This window comes from Oncorhynchus mykiss, chromosome 12 (genome assembly GCF_013265735.2).
Source record: "Oncorhynchus mykiss isolate Arlee chromosome 12, USDA_OmykA_1.1, whole genome shotgun sequence".
Lineage (NCBI taxonomy): Eukaryota > Metazoa > Chordata > Actinopteri > Salmoniformes > Salmonidae > Oncorhynchus > Oncorhynchus mykiss.
In genome coordinates this window covers 95,779,757-95,800,229 of record NC_048576.1, presented here as the reverse complement: position 1 = coordinate 95,800,229, position 20,473 = coordinate 95,779,757, and the positions used below count along the sequence as shown (strand labels likewise).

Sequence of the window (20,473 nt, the reverse complement as noted above, 5' to 3'; positions counted from 1 at the left end):
CAGCTGAATATGGAAGCCTTTTTCTGAGAGACTTCACTTTCTTTCAGTTCTGTTTCTCACGGGCTGTTCTATAACTCATTTATAATATCGCTCCCTCGCTTCATCTCTCTCTTTCTGAATCCCTCTCTGTACAGTAAAGGCCTGTTTAGTCTTTAGACAGGTGGATGGAGGGATGTGAGGAGAGGAGGCTTTTAAAGCGGCTCCTCGCCGATCACACAGATGTAAGGAACTTTTGAAGACAGTGGCTGATCAAACCTAGGCGCCAGGTTTTGGCCATTGACAGACTCAGGATGTAAAACAGTGCAACTGTTCTCCAAAGCATCCGTCAGAGAGAGAGAGAGTGAGAGGAACAATCTGACTTTCCACACAGAGACAACGGTTTCATCTCCACCCTCTTTTAAAAGGAAAATAGGAGTTTATTGTTGTTCCTGATGAAGCGTTAGATTCCATTTTGAAGCTCCTGAGAGAAGCAGAAGTCTTTTAACTTGTTCTCCTGCTATCCTCTTAAAATGACAACATTTCATCTATATATAGTCTTTAGATTGTGCTGGTGGTTTTGACTTTCCCCCAGCGCTTGATACTGTCTGTCACACACCAAGGTTTTTGACAGCTGCCAGACGAAAGAAACACGGTGTTGACACTTTGAACATTCAAATGAAGTTTGCCACGTAGCTTGAGTTATGCTAATGACGATGGGGGGGGGGGGGGGGGGCAGATTGTGCTCGTTGTTGGAAGATTCTGGAGTGACAAAAACCTTGTCAGATACAAGGGGGTACATCAAAAACCACGCCGCTCACAAAGTTTGCGCCTCCACATCTCTCAGTTGCACTCTGAGAGTTCGTTGAGAAACGCTTTGAATTCAAAAACGCTTCGCTTCCTTGAAAAAAATAAAGAGCTTCACAGAGAAGTGACTAAAAAGAGAAAGAGCGATAAGAAAACAGATCTGTGTGAACTGTTACAATCCAGGATGGGTTAGTTACTAGTGCAGTGAGTTACACACAGAACTGCTCAACACCAGCGGCTGATTGATCTGTAAATAACCAGTGTACTTTTGATTGTCTTCAGACAGACTGAACCTCACCGTGAGGTGCAGCCGAGCCGCCATTTTACAGCGGGGAGTCCGAGAGGGCTCTGGAAGAAGCAGGCGGGAAACATCTGTGTGAAGTCTTGGGCAGAGAAGCTGTTTTAGTGTGTGAGATCAGATTACAAAGACATGTCTTGGCAGATAAACTTGGGCAATATCCCTGAGAGTTAGTGAGCTAGTAGGCCTCAGGTTTTATTAACACACACATCAGTCGCACAGACACACACACAGACATGCAAAAACACACACACGAACACACACATACAACACACCAGCCTCCGAGAGCCTCTCTCTCCTAGTAAGGAGGTATAGAGAACAGAGTCTCACTATCACTACACTGAGAGGGCCCATCTCCAGTCAGACACAGACCACCAGGTAAACACAGTCTCAGTGAAGCCCATAGGAATGAGTTGACTTCAGACATAGTTATAGGCCAGTCTCCCAGACACAGATTGAGTTTGTTCCTAGACTAAACGCATGTTCAATGGAGAATCCTACACGCCTAACACACCTTTGACGATTTGCATAATGAAAGTCTGTACAACCTTGGAAAAAGTTCACCTTGCAGAAGTTTAGGTTAAGCCCTGTCCTTTTAACTAGGTTGGATGAGAGGAAAAAGCATCTAGGACTGGGTCAACCCACCGGCTGGTGGCCCTACTACCCTAGCACCACTGACCCATTCTGGGGAGATTTATGTCCGTCCGACATGGAGCTGTTCCAGCAAAGTGTGTGTAAGGGTCACTGGGCGGCTCCCCAGGACCAAGAGTTGTCTCCATTGGTACATAGCAGCCTGGAGGTACACAGGCCCAGCCAGAGACAGAGAGACCACCAGCCAGCCTGCTACGTGGTGATTACTGCCTTTCTTCTCCATGTGTGTCAAGGTCAAAGCAGACCTGTGATTACAGAGCTCACAGGGGCCATGGCTCCGGGGCTGGTGTGTGTCTGTGTGCGAGTGTGTGTGCAGTGGTTCAGGATTCCCTCTGAACATTCCTGCCCCATAGTGCTGGCTTTTGAAGCCGGATCTCGAGGAATTTGGAAAATCTCTGCCTCTGAACTAGGGGTTGGGAAGAATATAGGGGAGAGAGAGGAAGAGAAGAGAGGGTGAAACTGAAGGTTGACGTAGGGGGTTGAGGTAGAGGGGTGAGGTAGAGGGTTTAAGTAGAGTGGATAAGGTACACGGGTGAGGCTGAGGGGTGAGGTAGAGGGTTGTGGGTGAGACTGATGGGTAAGTCTTAGGGGTGAGGGGGTGAAGTTGAGGGGTGAGTCTGAGGGGGTGAAGTTGAGGGGTGAGGTTGAAGGTGAGAAGAGGGAATCTGTTACCTGCTCCTGGTTCTCTAACTCTTTGTTCAGTAGTTTCTTCTCGGAGGAGTGCAGCTGCCTCTGGAGATTCTCCATCTTCTCCTGCAGAACCTAGAGAGACAGAAAAGGGAGAGCACATTTGAACAAGGGATAGTGGGAGAGAGAGAGATTGGAGAACCATATAGTTTAAAAAAGAGAGAAAGAGGACAGAGATAAATGACAAATGATAGAGAGCGAGAGAAGAAAAAGAAAAAGAGGAGGGAGAGAAGGCAGAAAGAGAGATGTGACTCTCAGATTAACAGTGTATTAAAAGGCTAATGATAAAGTGGTGACAGTCATTATTGGAAAGCTGGGCTCATTACCCAGAGTCATTCACAAGGAGATAGAGAGAGAGAGGCACACAGGAAATTAACTACTGTTAACTGTCTGGGCTTTAAACATCACACACACGTCTCTTGTGAATACATTGTGGATCATTATATTGGTGCAGTTTCAGATATGAACACTGAATTATGAGTGTAGGCTGGCTACCAGATACCTGAGATTCAAACAGTTTACCGGGGATTCTACCAGGGTACACAATGCCCTCCATGAATCTACCGCCAGTACTGCTGGGCAGGCATACAAAAACGACTGTATGGCATAAATACCAGTAAAGGAAGGCTTCCACATCTAAGCAGTGTATTATTTTGCATCCCCAAACTCTGGATAGAATATAAAGGACTAAGCCTTGTTCACATTGGCAGGTTGAAGTGACTCAAATCCATTTTTTTGGCATATCAGATTCTAATCTGTTCTTTTTCATGCAGTCTGAACAGCCAAAAAGCTTGATCAGATATTTCAAGACAGATTTCAAACCAACTTCGTAGATGGTTTGAAGACAGATATAAATCTGATTCCTGGCCATGTGACTTGTGTCTGAATGGTCAAATCTGATTATTTTTTTTGCGCTGAAGAGTTTTTTAAAAGTTATTTGGCATATCTTGTTGCTTGCAGCTACTCTGTTGACAGTTTGACCCCCCCGGGACACATTTAGTTTTTTGTCCTAGCACTAGACAGCTGATTCAAACAATCAAAGCTTGATGATGAGTTGGTTATTTGAATCAGCTGTGTAGTGCTAGGGCATAAACCAAAACGTGCACCCATGGGGGGCCCCGGGACCGAGTTTGGGAAACCCTGAACTAGTTGACTGCTGGGGCTTGCCAAAAACAACTTGTTTTGAAAGTTGGATCATATCATATGGGGCTTTAAAAGTGTTCTTACACTGTGATTTTGAACATTCAAACCAACTGGGACACGTCCATGGCAGGCACTGTTGTCACCTTAGCTTGTTACGTAACTTCTGAGTGATAGGAACCACGAGCATCAACACCAATCAGCCTACACCACTGCGCACACACCCGCCATTACTATGACAACTAGCATAGCCATGACTGCTGTCTGAACCGATCTGGTCACTTGTAACTTGCTGTTTGGACAGTCAGTATTCCAAAACGGATTGGAAAAACAAAACTGATTTGAGCATTAAGGCCATCAGTGTGAACAAGGCTTTAGAGGTTTGTGTAAAGAATAGCAGATGAGAGAATAGCGGAGAAAAGAACAGAATAGCAGAGAAGAAGAGGAGTGGAGAAAAGAACAGAATAGAGGAGAAGAAGAGGAGTGGAGAAAAGAACAGAATAGAGGAGAAGAAGAGGAGTGGAGAAAAGAACAGAATAGAGGAGAAGAAGAGGAGTGGAGAAAAGAACAGAATAGAGGAGAAGAAGAGGAGTGGCGAAAAGAACAGAATAGAGGAGAAGAAGAGTGGAGGAGAAAAGAACAGAATAGAGGAGAAGAAGAGGAGTGGAGAAAATAACAGAATAGAGGAGAAGAAGAGGAGTGGAGAAAAGAACAGAATAGCAGAGAAGAAGAGGAGTGGAGAGGACTGTTTTCCTCTCCTGCTCTAAATGATAGCAGTGGAAAGAAAGAAAGGCTTGGCTCCTGAATGCGACTCAGAACCAGATGTCTCACACACACGCGTGTTAACTTCACGTTCGATTAGGCCTCACGAGAACCAGAGCACACGCACACAAGGTAAGTCCACTGGTATGGGTGTTGATGGTTTGATGGGGGCTGTGTGTGTTAGGCAGAGAGGCACTGCTAAGCATCAGCATTATGACACTCCCTGCAGTGTGTGAATGAGTAAGGCAGGTGTTCCCATCCATTCCTATGGTTGAGGGAAATATAGCTCAGGTAATAACCATGACTGACTGGTGATATACAGCCCATCCACTCAACATAAATGACTAACATCATGTAGGTTTACCATTACCTGCAGCTCCTGGGAAGCACAACCCCGACGCATTGAACACAGATCACGAAAAGGTACAAAATGTTGGGTAACACTTTATGTACCTACAAGGTTTTTACTAACTACAGTTATTACTGTGTAGTTACATGGGTATCAGGGTTAACTTAAGATAAAGTGTTACATCAAACTATCTTTCTTCAAACTGTCTATCCCTTCGCACAATATTATGAGACAACAACAGACGTCAAAAACGAGTGCAAAGATCTGAATTCAAAGCTCAGTCAAATGATCATGGTTGAAAGTAACTTTAGGAATGATTGATGCGGCCGCCAGCACACATTCCTCTTCCAAGTGGTTCTGTTTATTAATGCATTAAAAGGATCCGTCTGCTTTCCGCTGTTTGAACTGGACCCTTCCTGTTCTAAGTCAACACAATGTGTCGCCCAAATGACACCCTTTTCTCTATCTAGTGCACTACTTTTGACCAGAGCCGTGGGCAATTCCTTATGGGCCCTAGTCAAAAGTAGTGCACTAAATAGGGAATATGGTTCCATTTGGGACTCTACCACAGAGACTCACTGGATGAGGTGAATAAGTGTATTGGCAGATGAATATGATACTGGTTGATGTTACTCTATTAATCAGGCTCCGTCTTCTCCAGTCACGGTCCTCTCTGCTTCCTTCTGATCACGTCAAGCACTTCACTCCAACTGACTTGTTTACAATTACCATAAAACTTCAATTAGCCGGGCATCTGCACACATTTCAGCAAACAAACGGCTGTTCCAAATAGACGGCAGTTCCAAATAAACGATTGGTCTAAATGTGTAACGGGATGCAGAAGGGGAGTTTAATGAATAAGAAAAGGCAGATAAACAAAACAGGAGAAGCATACTGGATGTGACCAAAACCAATACTGTCTGATGAGGGCACTGAGGGCTAAATAAAGGGAGGGTAATCAAGGTGATGATGAGATCCAGGTGTGTGTAATGATGGGGAGTAGGTGTGCGTAATGATGGAGAGCAGGTGTGCGTAATGATGGAGAGTAGGTGTGCGTAATGATGGAGAGCAGGTGTGCGTAATGATGGTTGCCAGGACCGGTGGTTAGTAGACTGGTGACATCGAGCGCTGGAGCGGGAATAGGAGTGACAAAACTGTTTAGGAGTTTACCATGGACACAGATCTGATATTCTCACGGTCATGTGCATTCAAATGTTCTGTGATTTTATTCTGTCATCGTTGCCATGGTGCCACCAAAAAATGTATGGTGCCGAAGCACAGAAATGGGGGTGTCTGATAGTGAACGCTAATAATCGGGAAGCAAGTACAGGGAGGGAATTTAATAAATAAACAAACATGGAAAAAACCAAGAAACACAAGTTGCGTAGAGACATGAAACATATAAACAGGAACAATAAGACCTGAGGAAAGAACCATAGGGAGTGACAGATATAGAGGAGGTCATCAGGAAGGTGATGGAGTCCAGGTGTGTGTAATAATGAGAGGAGGAGCGGGAGTAGACGTGACAGATAGCCTTTCCAAGTCTGATTTGCTTATCTTTGTTATTATAATGTTTACATTGGCCATACTGGTCACAATAAACAGTGTGGTAGTCTTTTCAAAATGTTATTGAGAAAAAGCTGTGTGCATTAAGGAGATAGAAGCCTGTCTCTAATACGCGCCGGTTATGTTTAGTGATTATTAAAGAAAATAAACGCCCAAACTATTCATTGAAGTTTTACGGTATCCAACTTGCCTCGCATTTCATCAGTTGAAGATTGTTTGACTGCTAGTCTAAGGCTTGAACTTTTTAGCTTCTGGTCACGTATTACTGTAATTGGGGTGTTGTGTTCATGGACTTTGTAGTTTCTGGTCACGTATTACTGTAATTGGGGTGTTGTGTTCATGGACTTTGTAGCTTCTGGTCACGTATTACTGTAATTGGGGTGTTGTGTTCATGGACGTTTTAGCTTCTGGTCACGTATTACTGTAATTGGGGTGTTGTGTTCATGGACTTGTAGCTTCTGGTCACGTATTACTGTAATTGCGGTGTTGTGTTCATGGACGTTTTAGCTTCTGGTCACATATTACTGTAATTGGGGTGTTGTGTTCATGGACGTTTTAGCTTCTGGTCACGTATTACTGTAATTGGGGTGTTGTGTTCATGGACTTTGTAGCTTCTGGTCACGTATTACTGTAATTGGGGTGTTGTGTTCATGGACTTTGTAGCTTCTGGTCACGTATTACTGTAATTGGGGTGTTGTGTTCATGGACTTTGTAGCTTCTGGTCACGTATTACTGTAATTGGGGTGTTGTGTTAATGGACTTTGTAGCATGTTTAATATGAACTGTGTGATACATCATCTATATGATGTTACACACAGAGGTTATGTGTGAGGTGACAGAACTCTGGGATATGAATAGCAAGGGTGTAGAGAATGAAACTCTCTCTCTCTCTCTCATACACACACACACTTTCCCCCCTGAGGATAGCCCAATTACCCCACCATGTCACCCCCCTCTGGGGCCCCCTGACCCCCCCTTCCCCATTCCCAGCACCATGACACAGCGTTTCCTGAACGTCTGAGTGAAGGCTTCTGGGAAGAGATGAAGAGCGTGCTGACTGTACTCTGATCTCTTCATCTGGTTGATGAAACACTACAGGGCCAGAGCATCACTGCACAAACGCATCAGTCCTGGAAGGAATCATTAATAGATGCATGATAATGAATGACTCCATGGATTCATAATGGAATCCCCGTATGAATCAGACAGACCTTCCTCCAGGCCTCTTCACTGATCACCATCACATACATGTATCTGTGACAAGTAACATTTGATTTGATCCATCCTCATCATCTCCTAAAGTTAAAAAAAATCAGCGATAAGTCTCCAACCAAGCCCTATTCCCTATGTAGTGCACTTCTTTTGATATCTGGTCACACTACTTTTTTTATATATTTTTTTTCTCAAATATTTTTTATTAAACACACACAAGAATGGTATATAGGTATACAAGACAGGTATACAATTCTCATCTAAACATAGATACCCAACTGCTCGGGTGGCAGGGCCAGCACATGGGTGGCAGGGCCAGCACATGGGTGGCAGGGCCAGCACATGGGTGGCAGGGCCAGCACATGGGTGGCAGAGCCAGCACATGCCCAAAGGTGGATTAAAATATTACAACTGAGAGTGCGATAATAAGTACAAATTCACAGCGCTGACTCGTCCAAGTAGGAGAGGAAAGGCTACCAAATTTGATCAAATGTTGATCATTTATTGTTCAGAATATATCTAATTATTTCTAAGTGTACAGTGTTTGCCAATTCACTGAGCCATAATTTGGTAGAGGGTGCTTCCCTCCTTTTCCAAAACAACAAGATTAGTTTTTTTGCCGAAATGAGACCATAAGAGATTAGTTGTTTTTGGGGGTTGGTTAATCCGTTTAGGGACTCAGATACTCCCAGGATTATCAGAAGTGGGTCTGGATCTGTCACACTACTTTTGACCTCTGATTAAACGTAGTGCACTATATATTACGGAATAGGGTGCCATTTGGGAACAAGAGACGGTCTGTCTAGGACAATAGAGTTGTAGTATCTGAAGATAGTTCCTTGATTGTTCCTCAAAAATTCTATAGAATATAAACACAAGATTCAATAGAATAGATCCAATTCAACTGTTGTGGAGGATATGGGTGATCCTTCCATCCAGACTCCATACTACTGTACCATAGCCTGAGGACCAGGAGAGTCCCTCCTCAGTCTGGTTACCCCAGTGATCCTGCTCCCCTCCTGGGCACAGATCTCTAGGCTCAGCCTCTCTCACTGTTCTGAAGGGATAGGACTGGATCAGGGCCTGATCCATGGAACCTTACTGAGAAGAAACATCCTCCCCATTCCCAAACCTGCTCCCACTGCACAGATCTCACCCAGAGGCCATCCAGATTCCCCACCCCTGGTTGATCCTAGATACACCTTAGATACCCCATCTGTTTCCCCACAACTTTGAAGAAGTGTTATGGTTAGAGCCTCTCCCAGATGCTACATCTGTGATTCATCTCTATCTTCATCTCTCTCTCCTTCTCTCTCACACACACTCATTAATTCTCTCCATCCCTCCCTCTCTCCTTCTTCCTCTCTATCTGCCTGTGAATGCGTGATTTTCTATGGAGGATAATTCCAAAGTGTCTCCAGATGGGTTAGGGTGATATGGTCTCAGCCATCCAGACTGGAATCAACAGACGTGGCAAATTCTATTTCCTGAGGGAGAGGATGAGGGGGGAGAGGTGGAGGATGAGGAAGGAGAGAGAGGGAAGGAAGAGGAGGAGCGGTATAGGGAGATGTGGGAGGAGCAAGAGAGAAGCTGGAGAAGAGAAGGGAGAGGGAGAAAATAGGGAGATGAGGAAGAGGAGGACGGCAGGGCCACTGCTGGAAGGGCCTTCTCCCCTCTGTATCAGCAGTGTACTTCTCTCTAAAGTGGAAGTTGGGCTCAAAGTATTACCTCACACACATAAACCAACACACTCCTCAAAACATTACCTCACAAACATAAACCAACACACTCCTCAAAGCATTACCTCACATACATACACCAACACACTCCTCAAAGCATTTCATACAGGTACAGGCATGCCTTAATATTAACACAAGTTCTAAAGGTGAGTATAAAATCAAACAAAATTACACACACACACACACACACACACACACACACACACACACACACACACCTGAGTCATCTTTCCTGGGTGGTCTCCTCCTGCAAAGATAAGGCCAATACGCTTCCCTCGGGTGAACTAAAATCAACAGCAGAGAGAAGAAGAAGGGGAAGGAAAGCAGCAGTGGTTGTCTTCATGTTTCTATTTGCAGTATGCTGTCAGAAAGCTTCTCAGAGTCAGATTAAAGAGATACTCTGATGACCCTGAGGTGGTCCTCTGTAGCTCAGTTGGTAATGGCTCTTGCAATGCCAGAATAGTGGGTTCGATTCCCGAGGCCACCTATACAGAACAAATGTATGCACGCATGACTGTAGGTCACGTTGGGTAAAAGTGTCTGCTAAATGACATTGAATTGAAGAGTTAGCTAGGCAGAACTACTGCAGACTGACTGCTGCAGGCAACTGGCGGCACAGCCTCAGGGCAGCTAGATCACACAGACACACACGGCAAAGTGCATGCACGCACACAATACAAAATGTACACATGCACGGCCAAACATGCACACACCACCAATTGTACCCACACACACTCACAATTCAGTCTGTGTGGGTGTAACTACATGTGTGTGTACACGTGTGATTACCAAACTACCTTGAAATGACTGTGGTATGAGAGAGAAAGAGGGAGGGAAAGAGAGTGGTGGTTTGCGTCATGCGTGGCTTCTGATGTCTGGACGTAAAGGAGAGATTTGGGCTTGCTCTTTAAAGCCCTTTTGATGGGCATAGTGTGTGTGTCACTGTGGCCTGAGCTCTGAGCCTATCAAAATAGAACAGAGAAAAATAAGAGATAATTGAAAGCGTGATGGAGAGATCTACTGTGTAGGTTTGTAATAAAGTAAACCAGCTGCAGCTAAGCCACACTCCCAGAGGAAGAACCCTGCTCTCTGTCCCTCTGTCACCTCCAGGTGCTGCCGGCTATAGTGTCACAGTTGAAAGGGAATAGGAAAACGCTTGTCCATACTGTATTCGTGCATACATCCAGGTTTATTGGAGGCGTTCAAGAGAGTCCCAAGCATTATATCAAGAGTCGACTGTACTGTTGCCCTTTACACTCGCACCCGTATATAAGGCTTCAAAATGGCAGATTTGGACACTAATAAATGCCTAAATTGGAACATAGTGGCTGTACAGTAACATGCTATACATGACGTCAGAGCTCTGGCTCTGCGCTTCACAGCTCTGTATGTGTTTTGACTAACAGCCATTTTGAGCTTGAGCGCGACAAGCGCGAGGGCCATTCTTTTTGTCTGAGTGAGGAGAATGCTGTAAACGAAGAGGACTTGATATATTTTCAAAGATGAGACGTTGAGGTCCAAATGTGAACTTCACATCTCCAAATCATAAAACTCATGTCATATACAGTGTCAACGTTATTAATCACGATGTTTACAGTACAGTTAGAATATGACATGGCGTTGTTCTGGGTTGTTCTGAACACAACGAGCCTGCTTGTCTATTGTGAAGAACATTTGCCGCAGCACACGCACCTGAATGTACTGGTGACTCCTTTCTATGCTCTATACCAAAATGATGATCTGTTTCCCTGAATTGCCCTGTGAAAGCCTAACACTGTAACACCGTATTTTAGAACTTAGCTAGTCATGTCGCCAATAGAGTGTTCAAATTATGAAATCCCAGATTGTGATTTCTAACGGACTGGTTTTGGACAGCGTAAACAACAACAGCGTAAACAACAACAGTAATTGTGTGATGGCGGATGGGGAGGGTTGTGTTCCAAACAAAACAACTTGCTCTAGTTCTTCAACAACACAGGTAGGAGAGATCAAAAAACGACCTTATAGTTGAACACTCTTCTTTGAGTCATAAAAGTGCATTGAATTTGCTTAGGAACTGTGCACACATTGTAGAGGTGTGTGGTCACTTGGAAACACCAGTTAGATCTCTCACTCAAAATATTTTTGGGGTCTTATGTTGCACCTACCTACACAACATTATTCTATTTCCAGGAATAGAATAATCTCATGTTACTGAATGTATCCAAAATAGTTTAAGATTTAGTGGTCAACAAATGCGGAAAAGTACAGTAAAAGTAGAATGCACATGAAATCAGCAGCGTAATATTTAGAATCAGTCTTGTGTCAGGTGAACTGTTGTGTCCTCACCTTTGGTCTAATCATTTTCCAAACGCTTTCCTTTCAATTGCTACCATGGTTATTCATTTCATATTTCTTCTGTACCAAACATTTCAAATTCTATAAAAGTCAATTCCCACTAGTGTAAAGGATTCATGGGCTTTCACCTCGATATTGTAGTACAGAGACTATACTGGTATTATGACACCTTCCTGTAATGGGTTTCTCACGTGGTATTCTGGAATGTTATCTCCCTCACTTCCTGTGATAACGGGATCAAACGATTCTGGGAATCTGCCCACGCCAGGAAAACTCATCAATCAACCAGCACCACACGGGCATACACATACATACATACATACATACACACACACATACACATACACACACACACACACACACACACACACCTCTGAGGCATCAGTCTTAATATTGAACAGTATACACCTGCTCTTGATCTGGTCCTGCCCACAGGCAAAGTTCCCTTTCCACTTCCATAGTAGCATATAGGCCCAAACACACATAAGTACAGTCACACCTGCAGAAGGTCAGCCTAGTCCTGTGTATGTGGCTGTGCCACAGGCTTTATTGCGTTTATTGAGTTTCACCCCATTTTGCCCTCAGAACAGCCTCAGTTTGTCAGGGCATGGACTCTATAAGGTGTTGAAAGCGTACCACAAGGTTGCTGGCCCATGTTGACTCCAATGCTTTCCACAGTTGTATCAAGTTGGCTGGATGTCCTTATGGTGGTGGACCATTCTTGATACACACGGGAAACTGTTGAGTGTGAAAAACCCAGCAGCGTTGCAGTTCTTGACACAATCAAACCGGTGCGCCTGGCACCTACTACCATATCCTGTTCACATGCACTTACATATTTAGTCTTGCCCATTCACCCTCTGAGTGACACACATACACAATCCATGTCTAATTGTCTCAAAGCTTAAAAATCATTTGACCTGTCTCCTCCCCTTCATCTACATTGATTGAAGTGGATTTAACAAGTGACATCAATAAGGGATCATAGCTTTCACCTATGTCTATGTCATGGAAATAATTTTGCACACTCATTGTATATAGGCCTATATATATATATATACACACACACACATCTCACACTGTCCATGGTCCATGGGTGTCAGTTTCACTGTGGTATTAAAATAGCAGCAGGAAAATGTGTGTGTGTGTGTGTGAGCGTGTGAGACAGAGATAGAGACATGGTCTTGACTCAGACGTGTGTGTGTGTGTGTGTGTGTGTGTGTGTGTGTGTGTGTGTGTGTGAGACAGGAAGTGTTGCTGAGGGGAGCAGGAACAGCAGTGTGGATCAAAGAGGAGCCATGTGCCACTATGGGCGGGTACCATTGTTTATTCATCAACCGGCTCTCCCTTTTGGCAGCCGGAGGTGAACATGTATGTGTGTGTGACAGAGGGGGCAGGAGGGAGAGAAGAAGAGACAGGGAGAAGAAAGAGGAAGACAGGGGAAAGGAGAGAGAACCCTAACCCTCCTGTTTGACATGTATGTGTGTGTGACAGAGGGGGCAGGAGGGAGAGAAGAAGAGACAGGGAGAAGAAAGAGGAAAAGACAGGGGAAAGGAGAGAGAACCCTAACCCTCCTGTTTGACATGTATGTGTGTGTGACAGAGGGGGCAGGAGGGAGAGAAGAAGAGACAGGGAGAAGAAAGAGGAAAAGACAGGGGAAAGGAGAGAGAACCCTAACCCTCCTGTTTGACATGTATGTGTGTGTGACAGAGGGGGCAGGAGGGAGAGAAGAAGAGACAGGGAGAAGAAAGAGGAAGACAGGGGAAAGGAGAGAGAACCCTAACCCTCCTGTTTGACATGTATGTGTGTGTGACAGAGGGGGCAGGAGGGAGAGAAGAAGAGACAGGGAGAAGAAAGAGGAAGACAGGGGAAAGGAGAGAGAACCCTAACCCTCCTGTTTGACATGTATGACAAGACTCAAGGTGTTAGAGGTGAGGAAACCACCATAGACTTGAGATGGACTCAGAGCCTCCAGTCCCTCTAACGACACGCCCTGCTCCCTCCCTCCCTGGGTAGTGTGGGCATTGAGTGGTGTGACATCAACACCACTTCCTGTTTTCCTACTTCCCTTTCATCCCTCTCTTTCTTTCATCTGTGGATGGGTGGATCATATCAGAGAGAAACAAAGAGAATGAGAGAAAGAGACAGACAGACAGACAGACAGACAGACAGACAGACAGACAGACAGACAGACAGACAGACAGACAGACAGACAGACAGACAGACAGACATTGAGAGACAGAGAGCGAGAGACAGAGAGCGAGAGACAGAGAGCGAGAGATGGAGAGAGAGAGAGCGAGCGAGAGATGGAGAGAGAGCGAGAGCGAGAGATGGAGAGAGAGCGAGAGAGAGAGAGAGCGAGAGATGGAGAGAGAGAGAGAGAGCTGCCTGGTAGATAAGGGTAATTTTACATTACATTTACATTCCAGGATCTACAGTACATGTGTCACATGTCATATCTATTGAGGAAGGGGACGATGGTGGGGATATGGACATTGGTGTGAAGTTGAGCCTGGATGAAAGTGGCATGTTGGAGACAGAACCTACGGACCAGGGAGCATCCCTAGCAAAGGACACATCCTCAATCCAGATTCATCAACCCCAGACGTTGTCACGTACAAGGAACCTGAGAAACCCTCAGAACAGGAGGACTCACCACCTGTCTCTGCCCCAGGACAAGACCTTTCTCAAGCCCTGGATGGGGGGATGAAAAGCGGGTGACTTCTCCTTCAGATGCAGATATTGTCTCTGGAGCAGTGGAGCCCGAGGAACCTAGAAGACACGGTCATTTCGCACACAATTTTCTAGGTTATATCTGCTTATGTGACTCATCCATATATTTTTAGGGCTTGCTTGTCTGGTGTCCTTAGCCTTGCAGTGACTTCAGGCTGTGGATGCCGTACAGGAAGGCTCTTTAACTCCCTGATTACAAGAAAAAAGTATGGAAAATGTACACACTCATTACTGCAAGTGGCTAAATGACTCAAATGTAAATGAGGTCTACATAAGGGTGTCACAATAATGACATAATAACAGGTGTTATTAACCTTCAGGAACAACCCGTTGTTTGGGCCGGCCAATTACTGCTAATGACTGGTGTTTCTGGGATCAGAGGGGAGTGAGTTCCGACTCAGTGAGAGGGAGGAAGTTAGAACAGGAATGAGAAGACTCATCTCTTTATCACGATCTACATTTATTATGACTTCAATCATTGTGTCTTGCCATAACAGAGCTGCTCCTTGGCACCGCTCAGATCTTCTGGCCAAATCAATGTGGAGGGACTTACAAATCATCCTGTGTGGTCATATCTGACACAGTTTGTATCTGGCCTGTGATCCTCTGGATCCACACAGAACAGGCAGGCTTGGGACAGTCCTACCATGAGATGCCTATTCACCCGTCCTCTCTTTAGAGGTTACAGCCGTGGAGACAGCGGTACTAAACTAGAAATAAGGCCAAAAGCAGTTTCATCTGGTCAGAGGGCAGAAGGGACATAGGATACCACAGACAACAACTGTTTTGGGATTATTACATTCAAATGTCTGTGCTGCCACTTTGATGTTATTTTCTCCCCGTCACCATTGTCTTCAGCCCTTCAGCTTTCATAATCCAGCCTTTGAAGTGAGCAGAGAGGAAACAGTGTCAGCGGGCGACGTGATAGTTCCACCGGCACCAAACGGGCCACTCAGCGCTCCACACACACACACATGAATGAGCACAAACAAACACACACACGGGTGAGAACGAGTGCACGCACACATGCACTCTCTGTCCCATCTCTCTCTGCTGCTCGCTGTTTAACATGTCTCTCTCCCCCTCCCTCCTCTCATTCTCTGTTTAACACGTCTCTCTCCCCCTCCCTCCTCTCATTCTCTGTTTAACCCGTCTCTCTCCCCCTCCCTCCTCTCATTCTCTGTTTAACACGTCTCTCTCCCCCTCCCTCCTCTCATTCTCTGTTTAACCCGTCTCTCCCCCCCTCCCTCCTCTCATTCTCTGTTTAACACGTCTCTCTCCCCCTCCCTCCTCTCATTCTCTGTTTAACCCGTCTCTCCCCCCCTCCCTCCTCTCATTCTCTGTTTAACGCGTCTCTCTCCCTCCCTCCTCTCAATCTCTGTTTAACGCGTCTCTCTCCTCCTACCTCCTCTCATTCTCTGTTTAACGCGTCTCTCTCCCCCTCCCTCCTCTCATTCTCTGTTTAACGCGTCTCTCTCCCCCTCCCTTCTCTCATTCTCTGTTTCACCCGTCTCTCTCCTCCTCCCTCATTTCATTCTCTGTTTAATGCGTCTCTATCCCACTCCCTCCTCTCAATCTCTGTTTAACGCGTCTCTCTCCCCCTCCCTCCTCTCAATCTCTGTTTAACGCGTCTCTCTCCCCCTCACTCCTCTCAATCTCTGTTTCACCCGTCTCTCTCCCCCTCCCTCCTCTCAATCTCTGTTTAACGCGTCTCTCTCCCCCTCACTCCTCTCATTCTCTGTTTCACCCGTCTCTCTCCCCCTCTCTCCTCTCATTCTCTGTTTCACCCGTCTCTCTCCTCCTCCCTCCTCTCATTCTCTATTTAACGCGTCCCTCTCCTCCTCCCTCCTCTCATTCTCTGTATCACCCGTCTCTCTCCCCCTCCCTCCTCTCATTCTCTGTTTCACCCGTCTCTCTCCCCCTCCCTCCTCTCATTCTTTGTTTAACGCGTCTCTCTCCCCCTCCCTCCTCTCATTCTCTGTTTCACCCGTCTCTCTCCTCCTCCCTCCTCTCATTCTCTGTTTAACGCGTCTCTCTCCTCCTCCCTCCTCTGTTTCACCCGTCTCTTTCCTCCTCCCTCCTCTCATTCTCTGTTTCACCCGTCTCTCTCCTCCTCCCTCCTCTCATTCTCTGTTTCACCCGTCTCTCTCCCCCGTCTCTCTCCCCCTCAATCCTCTCATTCTCTGTTTCACCTGTCTCTCTCCCCCTCTCTCCTCTCATTCTCTGTTTAACGCGTCTCTCTCCCCCTCCCTCCTCTCATTCTCTGTTTCACCCGTCTCTCTCCCCCTCCCTCCTCTCATTCTCTGTTTCACCCGTCTCTCTCCCCCTCCATCCTCTCATTCTCTGTTTCACCTCTCTCTCTCTGTTTCACCCGTCTCTCCTCCTCCCTCCTCTCATTCTCTGTTTCACCTCTCTCTCTCCCCCTTCCTCCTCTCATTCTCTGTTTCACCCGTCTCTCCCCCTCCCTCCTTTCATTCTCTGTTTCACCAGTCTCTCTCCTCTCATTCTCTGTTTCACCCGTCTCTCTCCTCTCATTCTCTGTTTCACCCGTCTCTCCTCCTCCCTCCTCTCATTCTCTGTTTCACCCGCCTCCCCCTCCCTCCTCTCATTCTCTGTGGTCCCTGGACTTTAATCAACAAGTCATTGGTTAATTGGAAGCCCATTAGTGGGTGGTTAGTACTGTGGGATGGTAATAATGAGGAGATAGATAATAGACAGAGCTTTGTCTGCTGCTAACACTGGAGATAGGAGACACACACACACAGCCTGGGCTGCTGCCTCATACACACACAGGGAGATTGTGTGACATATTGTGTGTGTGTGAGAGACAGGTAACATGTATGTGTGTATCTGGAATGTGTCTGTCTGACCAGAGAAAGCTACAGCAGCAGAAGAATCCAGACTCCAGGGGCAGAGACTGGACCAGTCCAGACCAGCCCTGTATTACCCCACACTGTCAGTCAGCCACAGAGGTGTTCGGATCGCAACACGTGGCATTTCTCACATTCTAGGTGTGGTGGTGCGGAGCCGCCGGGTGGCTTATTTAACCCGGGGCAGGCCGGCCTCCTGCAGAGCCTACCCAGAAATGAGTGCCCCTCACTGGGCTACGGGGGAGAGAGGGGACTGGGTGTCTGGAGGAAAGAGGATTTATATGGAAGTCTGCTCCTACAAACAGTACAGAGAGCCTTTAAAAATAAACCTCCATCCCAGACACAACAGCCAATTAAACTAGAGAGAGACACACCCAGACAACTACCACAGTGTCACTGTCTGGCTACTGGAGTTTCCCGTCCCAGGTCAGATAACTGATCCTATATAGGGGCTAGTTCAGCTGGGCAGAAGGTTGTGTGTGTTAGTGTATGTGTGTGTGTGTGTGTGTGTGTGTGTGTGTGTGTGTGTCAGAGTATGGGGGTTAGAGTGTATGTGTGTGTCAGAGTATGGGGGTTAGAGTATATGTGTGTGTCAGAGTATGGGGGTTAGAGTGTATGTGTGTGTCAGAGTATGGGGGGTTAGAGTGTATGTGTGTGTCAGAGTATGGGGGGTTAGAGTGTATGTGTGTGTCAGAGTATGGGGGTTAGAGTGTATGTGTGTGTCAGAGTATGGGGGTTAGAGTGTATGTGTGTGTCAGAGTATGGGGGTTAGAGTGTATGTGTGTGTCAGAGTATGGGGGTTAGAGTGTATGTGTGTGTCAGAGTATGGGGGGTTAGAGTTTATGTGTGTGTTAGAGTATGGGGGGTTAGAGTGTATGTGTGTGTCAGAGTATGGGGGTTAGAGTGTATGTGTGTGTCAGAGTATGGGGGTTAGAGTGTATGTGTGTGTCAGAGTATGGGGGTTAGAGTGTATGTGTGTGTCAGAGTATGGGGGGTTAGAGTGTATGTGTGTGTCAGAGTATGGGGGTTAGAGTGTATGTGTGTGTCAGAGTATGGGGGTTAGAGTGTATGTGTGTGTCAGAGTATGGGGGTTAGAGTGTATGTGTGTGTCAGAGTATGGGGGGTTAGAGTGTATGTGTGTGTCAGAGTATGGGGGTTAGAGTGTATGTGTGTGTCAGAGTATGGGGGTTAGAGTGTATGTGTGTGTCAGAGTATGGGGGTTAGAGTGTATGTGTGTGTCAGAGTATGGGGGTTAGAGTGTATGTGTGTGTCAGAGTATGGGGGTTAGAGTGTATGTGTGTGTCAGAGTATGGGGGTTAGAGTTGAAACCCATCATAAAAAATGACAAAGCACATACATTTCAACTGTGACCCCGGGTTTAAAGCCCTCTCACAAAGGAGAGGGGACATGTGTCTAGTCTATAAAAGTATTCTGGCCAGACCGGGGAACTGAGTGTGTCTGGGCTGGGGTGTAAGTTAACCAGCCAGTCGGCCCCTCCCTGGGACTCAGACTGGCTGGTTACTGACACTGAGGGGGGCCAGGAGAACTGAGGGCTTTAAGCCAAACAGGAGCTTCAGCCTTAACCAACCACCTACACAGTGTAATGTAGTTCACAACAGTTCAATCAGGAAGGCTGGTCTGAATGCTTGTTTCACTTCGTCCTGTAAGCAGAACACAATTCACTTTGTTTTCTATTCTACGGGCATAGTGGGAATGAAGACAAACATATCTTCAGCATGACGTCTTGTTTCTTCTCCTGTTTCCTGTTAGCCATGTGAGGAATGTCATTCACCTATTTACCTTTAGCCAATCAGCACGGCCCAGTAATGCACATTCCTCACGCTGACTGTTCAACCTATGAGCTCACTCTTGCAATTATCACCTTCCTCTCTCTCAACCAATGGGTGTACATCTTGGGACGTATTTATATGTCAACTTACCCATGTTCTCTCGCTTGCTGTTTTTCAACTAAAGTTTAGGACAACCACTATTTAATAAAATGTAATATTACATTGTGTCTCTGATGTTGATTCAGCTGAGCCTGTACTCTATTGAACTGTATTATATCCTAACCCAACTAACTGGTAAACACAAGAAAAGATGTCTGCCATCTTGGACATTGACAAATGTCATCCACACAATAAAGAATGTAGTAATGATCAACAGTGACAGTTTGGGAGATGGACAGATGTCCAGTGGGGTTATCCTTTACCTTGAGGCTCAGTAGTGGGCACTTTGTAGTGCCTTTAACAGACTGTGGCGTGCACTACTGGTGTCTACTATATAGTAGTGTCCTTTGCAGAATGTCCATGAAACTTTACCTTGTTCTTAGTGTCTGTGTGGCGGCTCATCTGCCTCCTCTCATCATCCCAGCGAGCTGTAGCCTCCTTCAACTGTCTCTCCTTCTCCTGCTGCTGCCGCAAGCCCTCCTCCTTAGCACCACGCACTGACGTCTGCAGCTCCGCTATCAACTATGGAGAGAGGGATGAGAGAGACACAGATTAGATGGGAGAGGGAGAAGGGGGTGATGGGTTGGGATGAGAGAGGGAGAGACAAATTGAGAGGGGACAACAGTGACCCCTGAGGAGCACCATTCCAAGAGGGTTGATATAGATACATCCCCTTATGACACAAACAGTATTAAACACACTCTAAAAAAACTGACTATGGGGATCATGGTTGGTGACCCCTGACCTGACCTCAAGATAATTACATTTGTCATTGAACACCAAATGGGAATTGATTAGCCAAGTCCTAGGTCCAGGTCTCTAGTGTTCGGTACAGTACAGTTCAGTCCTAGGTCTCTAGTCCTCTGTACAGTTAAGTTTAGTCCTAGGTCTCTAGTCCTCTGTACAGTACAGTTCAGTCCTAGGTCTCTAGACCTCTGTACAGTACAGTTCAGTCCTAGGTCCAGGTCTCTAGTCCTCTGTACAGTACAGTTCAGTCCTAGGTCCAGGTCTCTAGTCCTCTGTACAGTACAGTTCAGTCCTAGGTCCAGGTCTCTAGTCCTCTGTACAGTACAGTTCAGTCCTAGGTCAAGGTCTCTAGTCCTCTGTACAGTACAGTTTAGTCCTAGGTCCAGGTCTCTAGTCCTCTGTACAGTTAAGTTTAGTCCTAGATCCAGGTCTCTAGTGCTCCGTACAGTTCAGTTCAGTCCTAGGTCCAGGTCCTTAGTGCTCTGTACAGTACAGTTCAGTCCTAGGTCCAGGTCCTTAGTGCTCTGTACAGTACAGTTCAGTCGTAGGTCCAGGTCCTTAGTGCTCTGTACAGTACAGTTCAGTCCTAGGTCCAGGTCCTTAGTGCTCTGTACAGTACAGTTCAGTCCTAGGTCCAGGTCCTTAGTGCT

At 46.1% G+C, this 20,473-nt stretch overlaps 1 protein-coding gene across 3 annotated transcripts in view; it reads right to left on the bottom strand.

Annotated features, from left to right (window-relative positions):
* The window catches only part of LOC110538761 (centrosomal protein of 112 kDa-like), a 185,734-nt gene that overhangs the window by 14,998 nt on the left and 150,263 nt on the right, over positions 1–20,473 (bottom strand). For 2 of the 3 annotated variants that reach the window (XM_036939340.1, XM_036939341.1), the window contains exons 23-25: positions 19,449–19,598; positions 2,405–2,494; positions 1,082–1,180 (exon numbers count right to left, since the gene is read on the bottom strand). In XM_036939340.1, coding sequence (XP_036795235.1) covers positions 1,082–1,180; positions 2,405–2,494; positions 19,449–19,598 — 339 coding nt within the window. The remainder of the gene's footprint in view (positions 1–1,081; positions 1,181–2,404; positions 2,495–19,448; positions 19,599–20,473) is intronic. The other variant, XM_036939342.1, reaches the window with a different exon arrangement.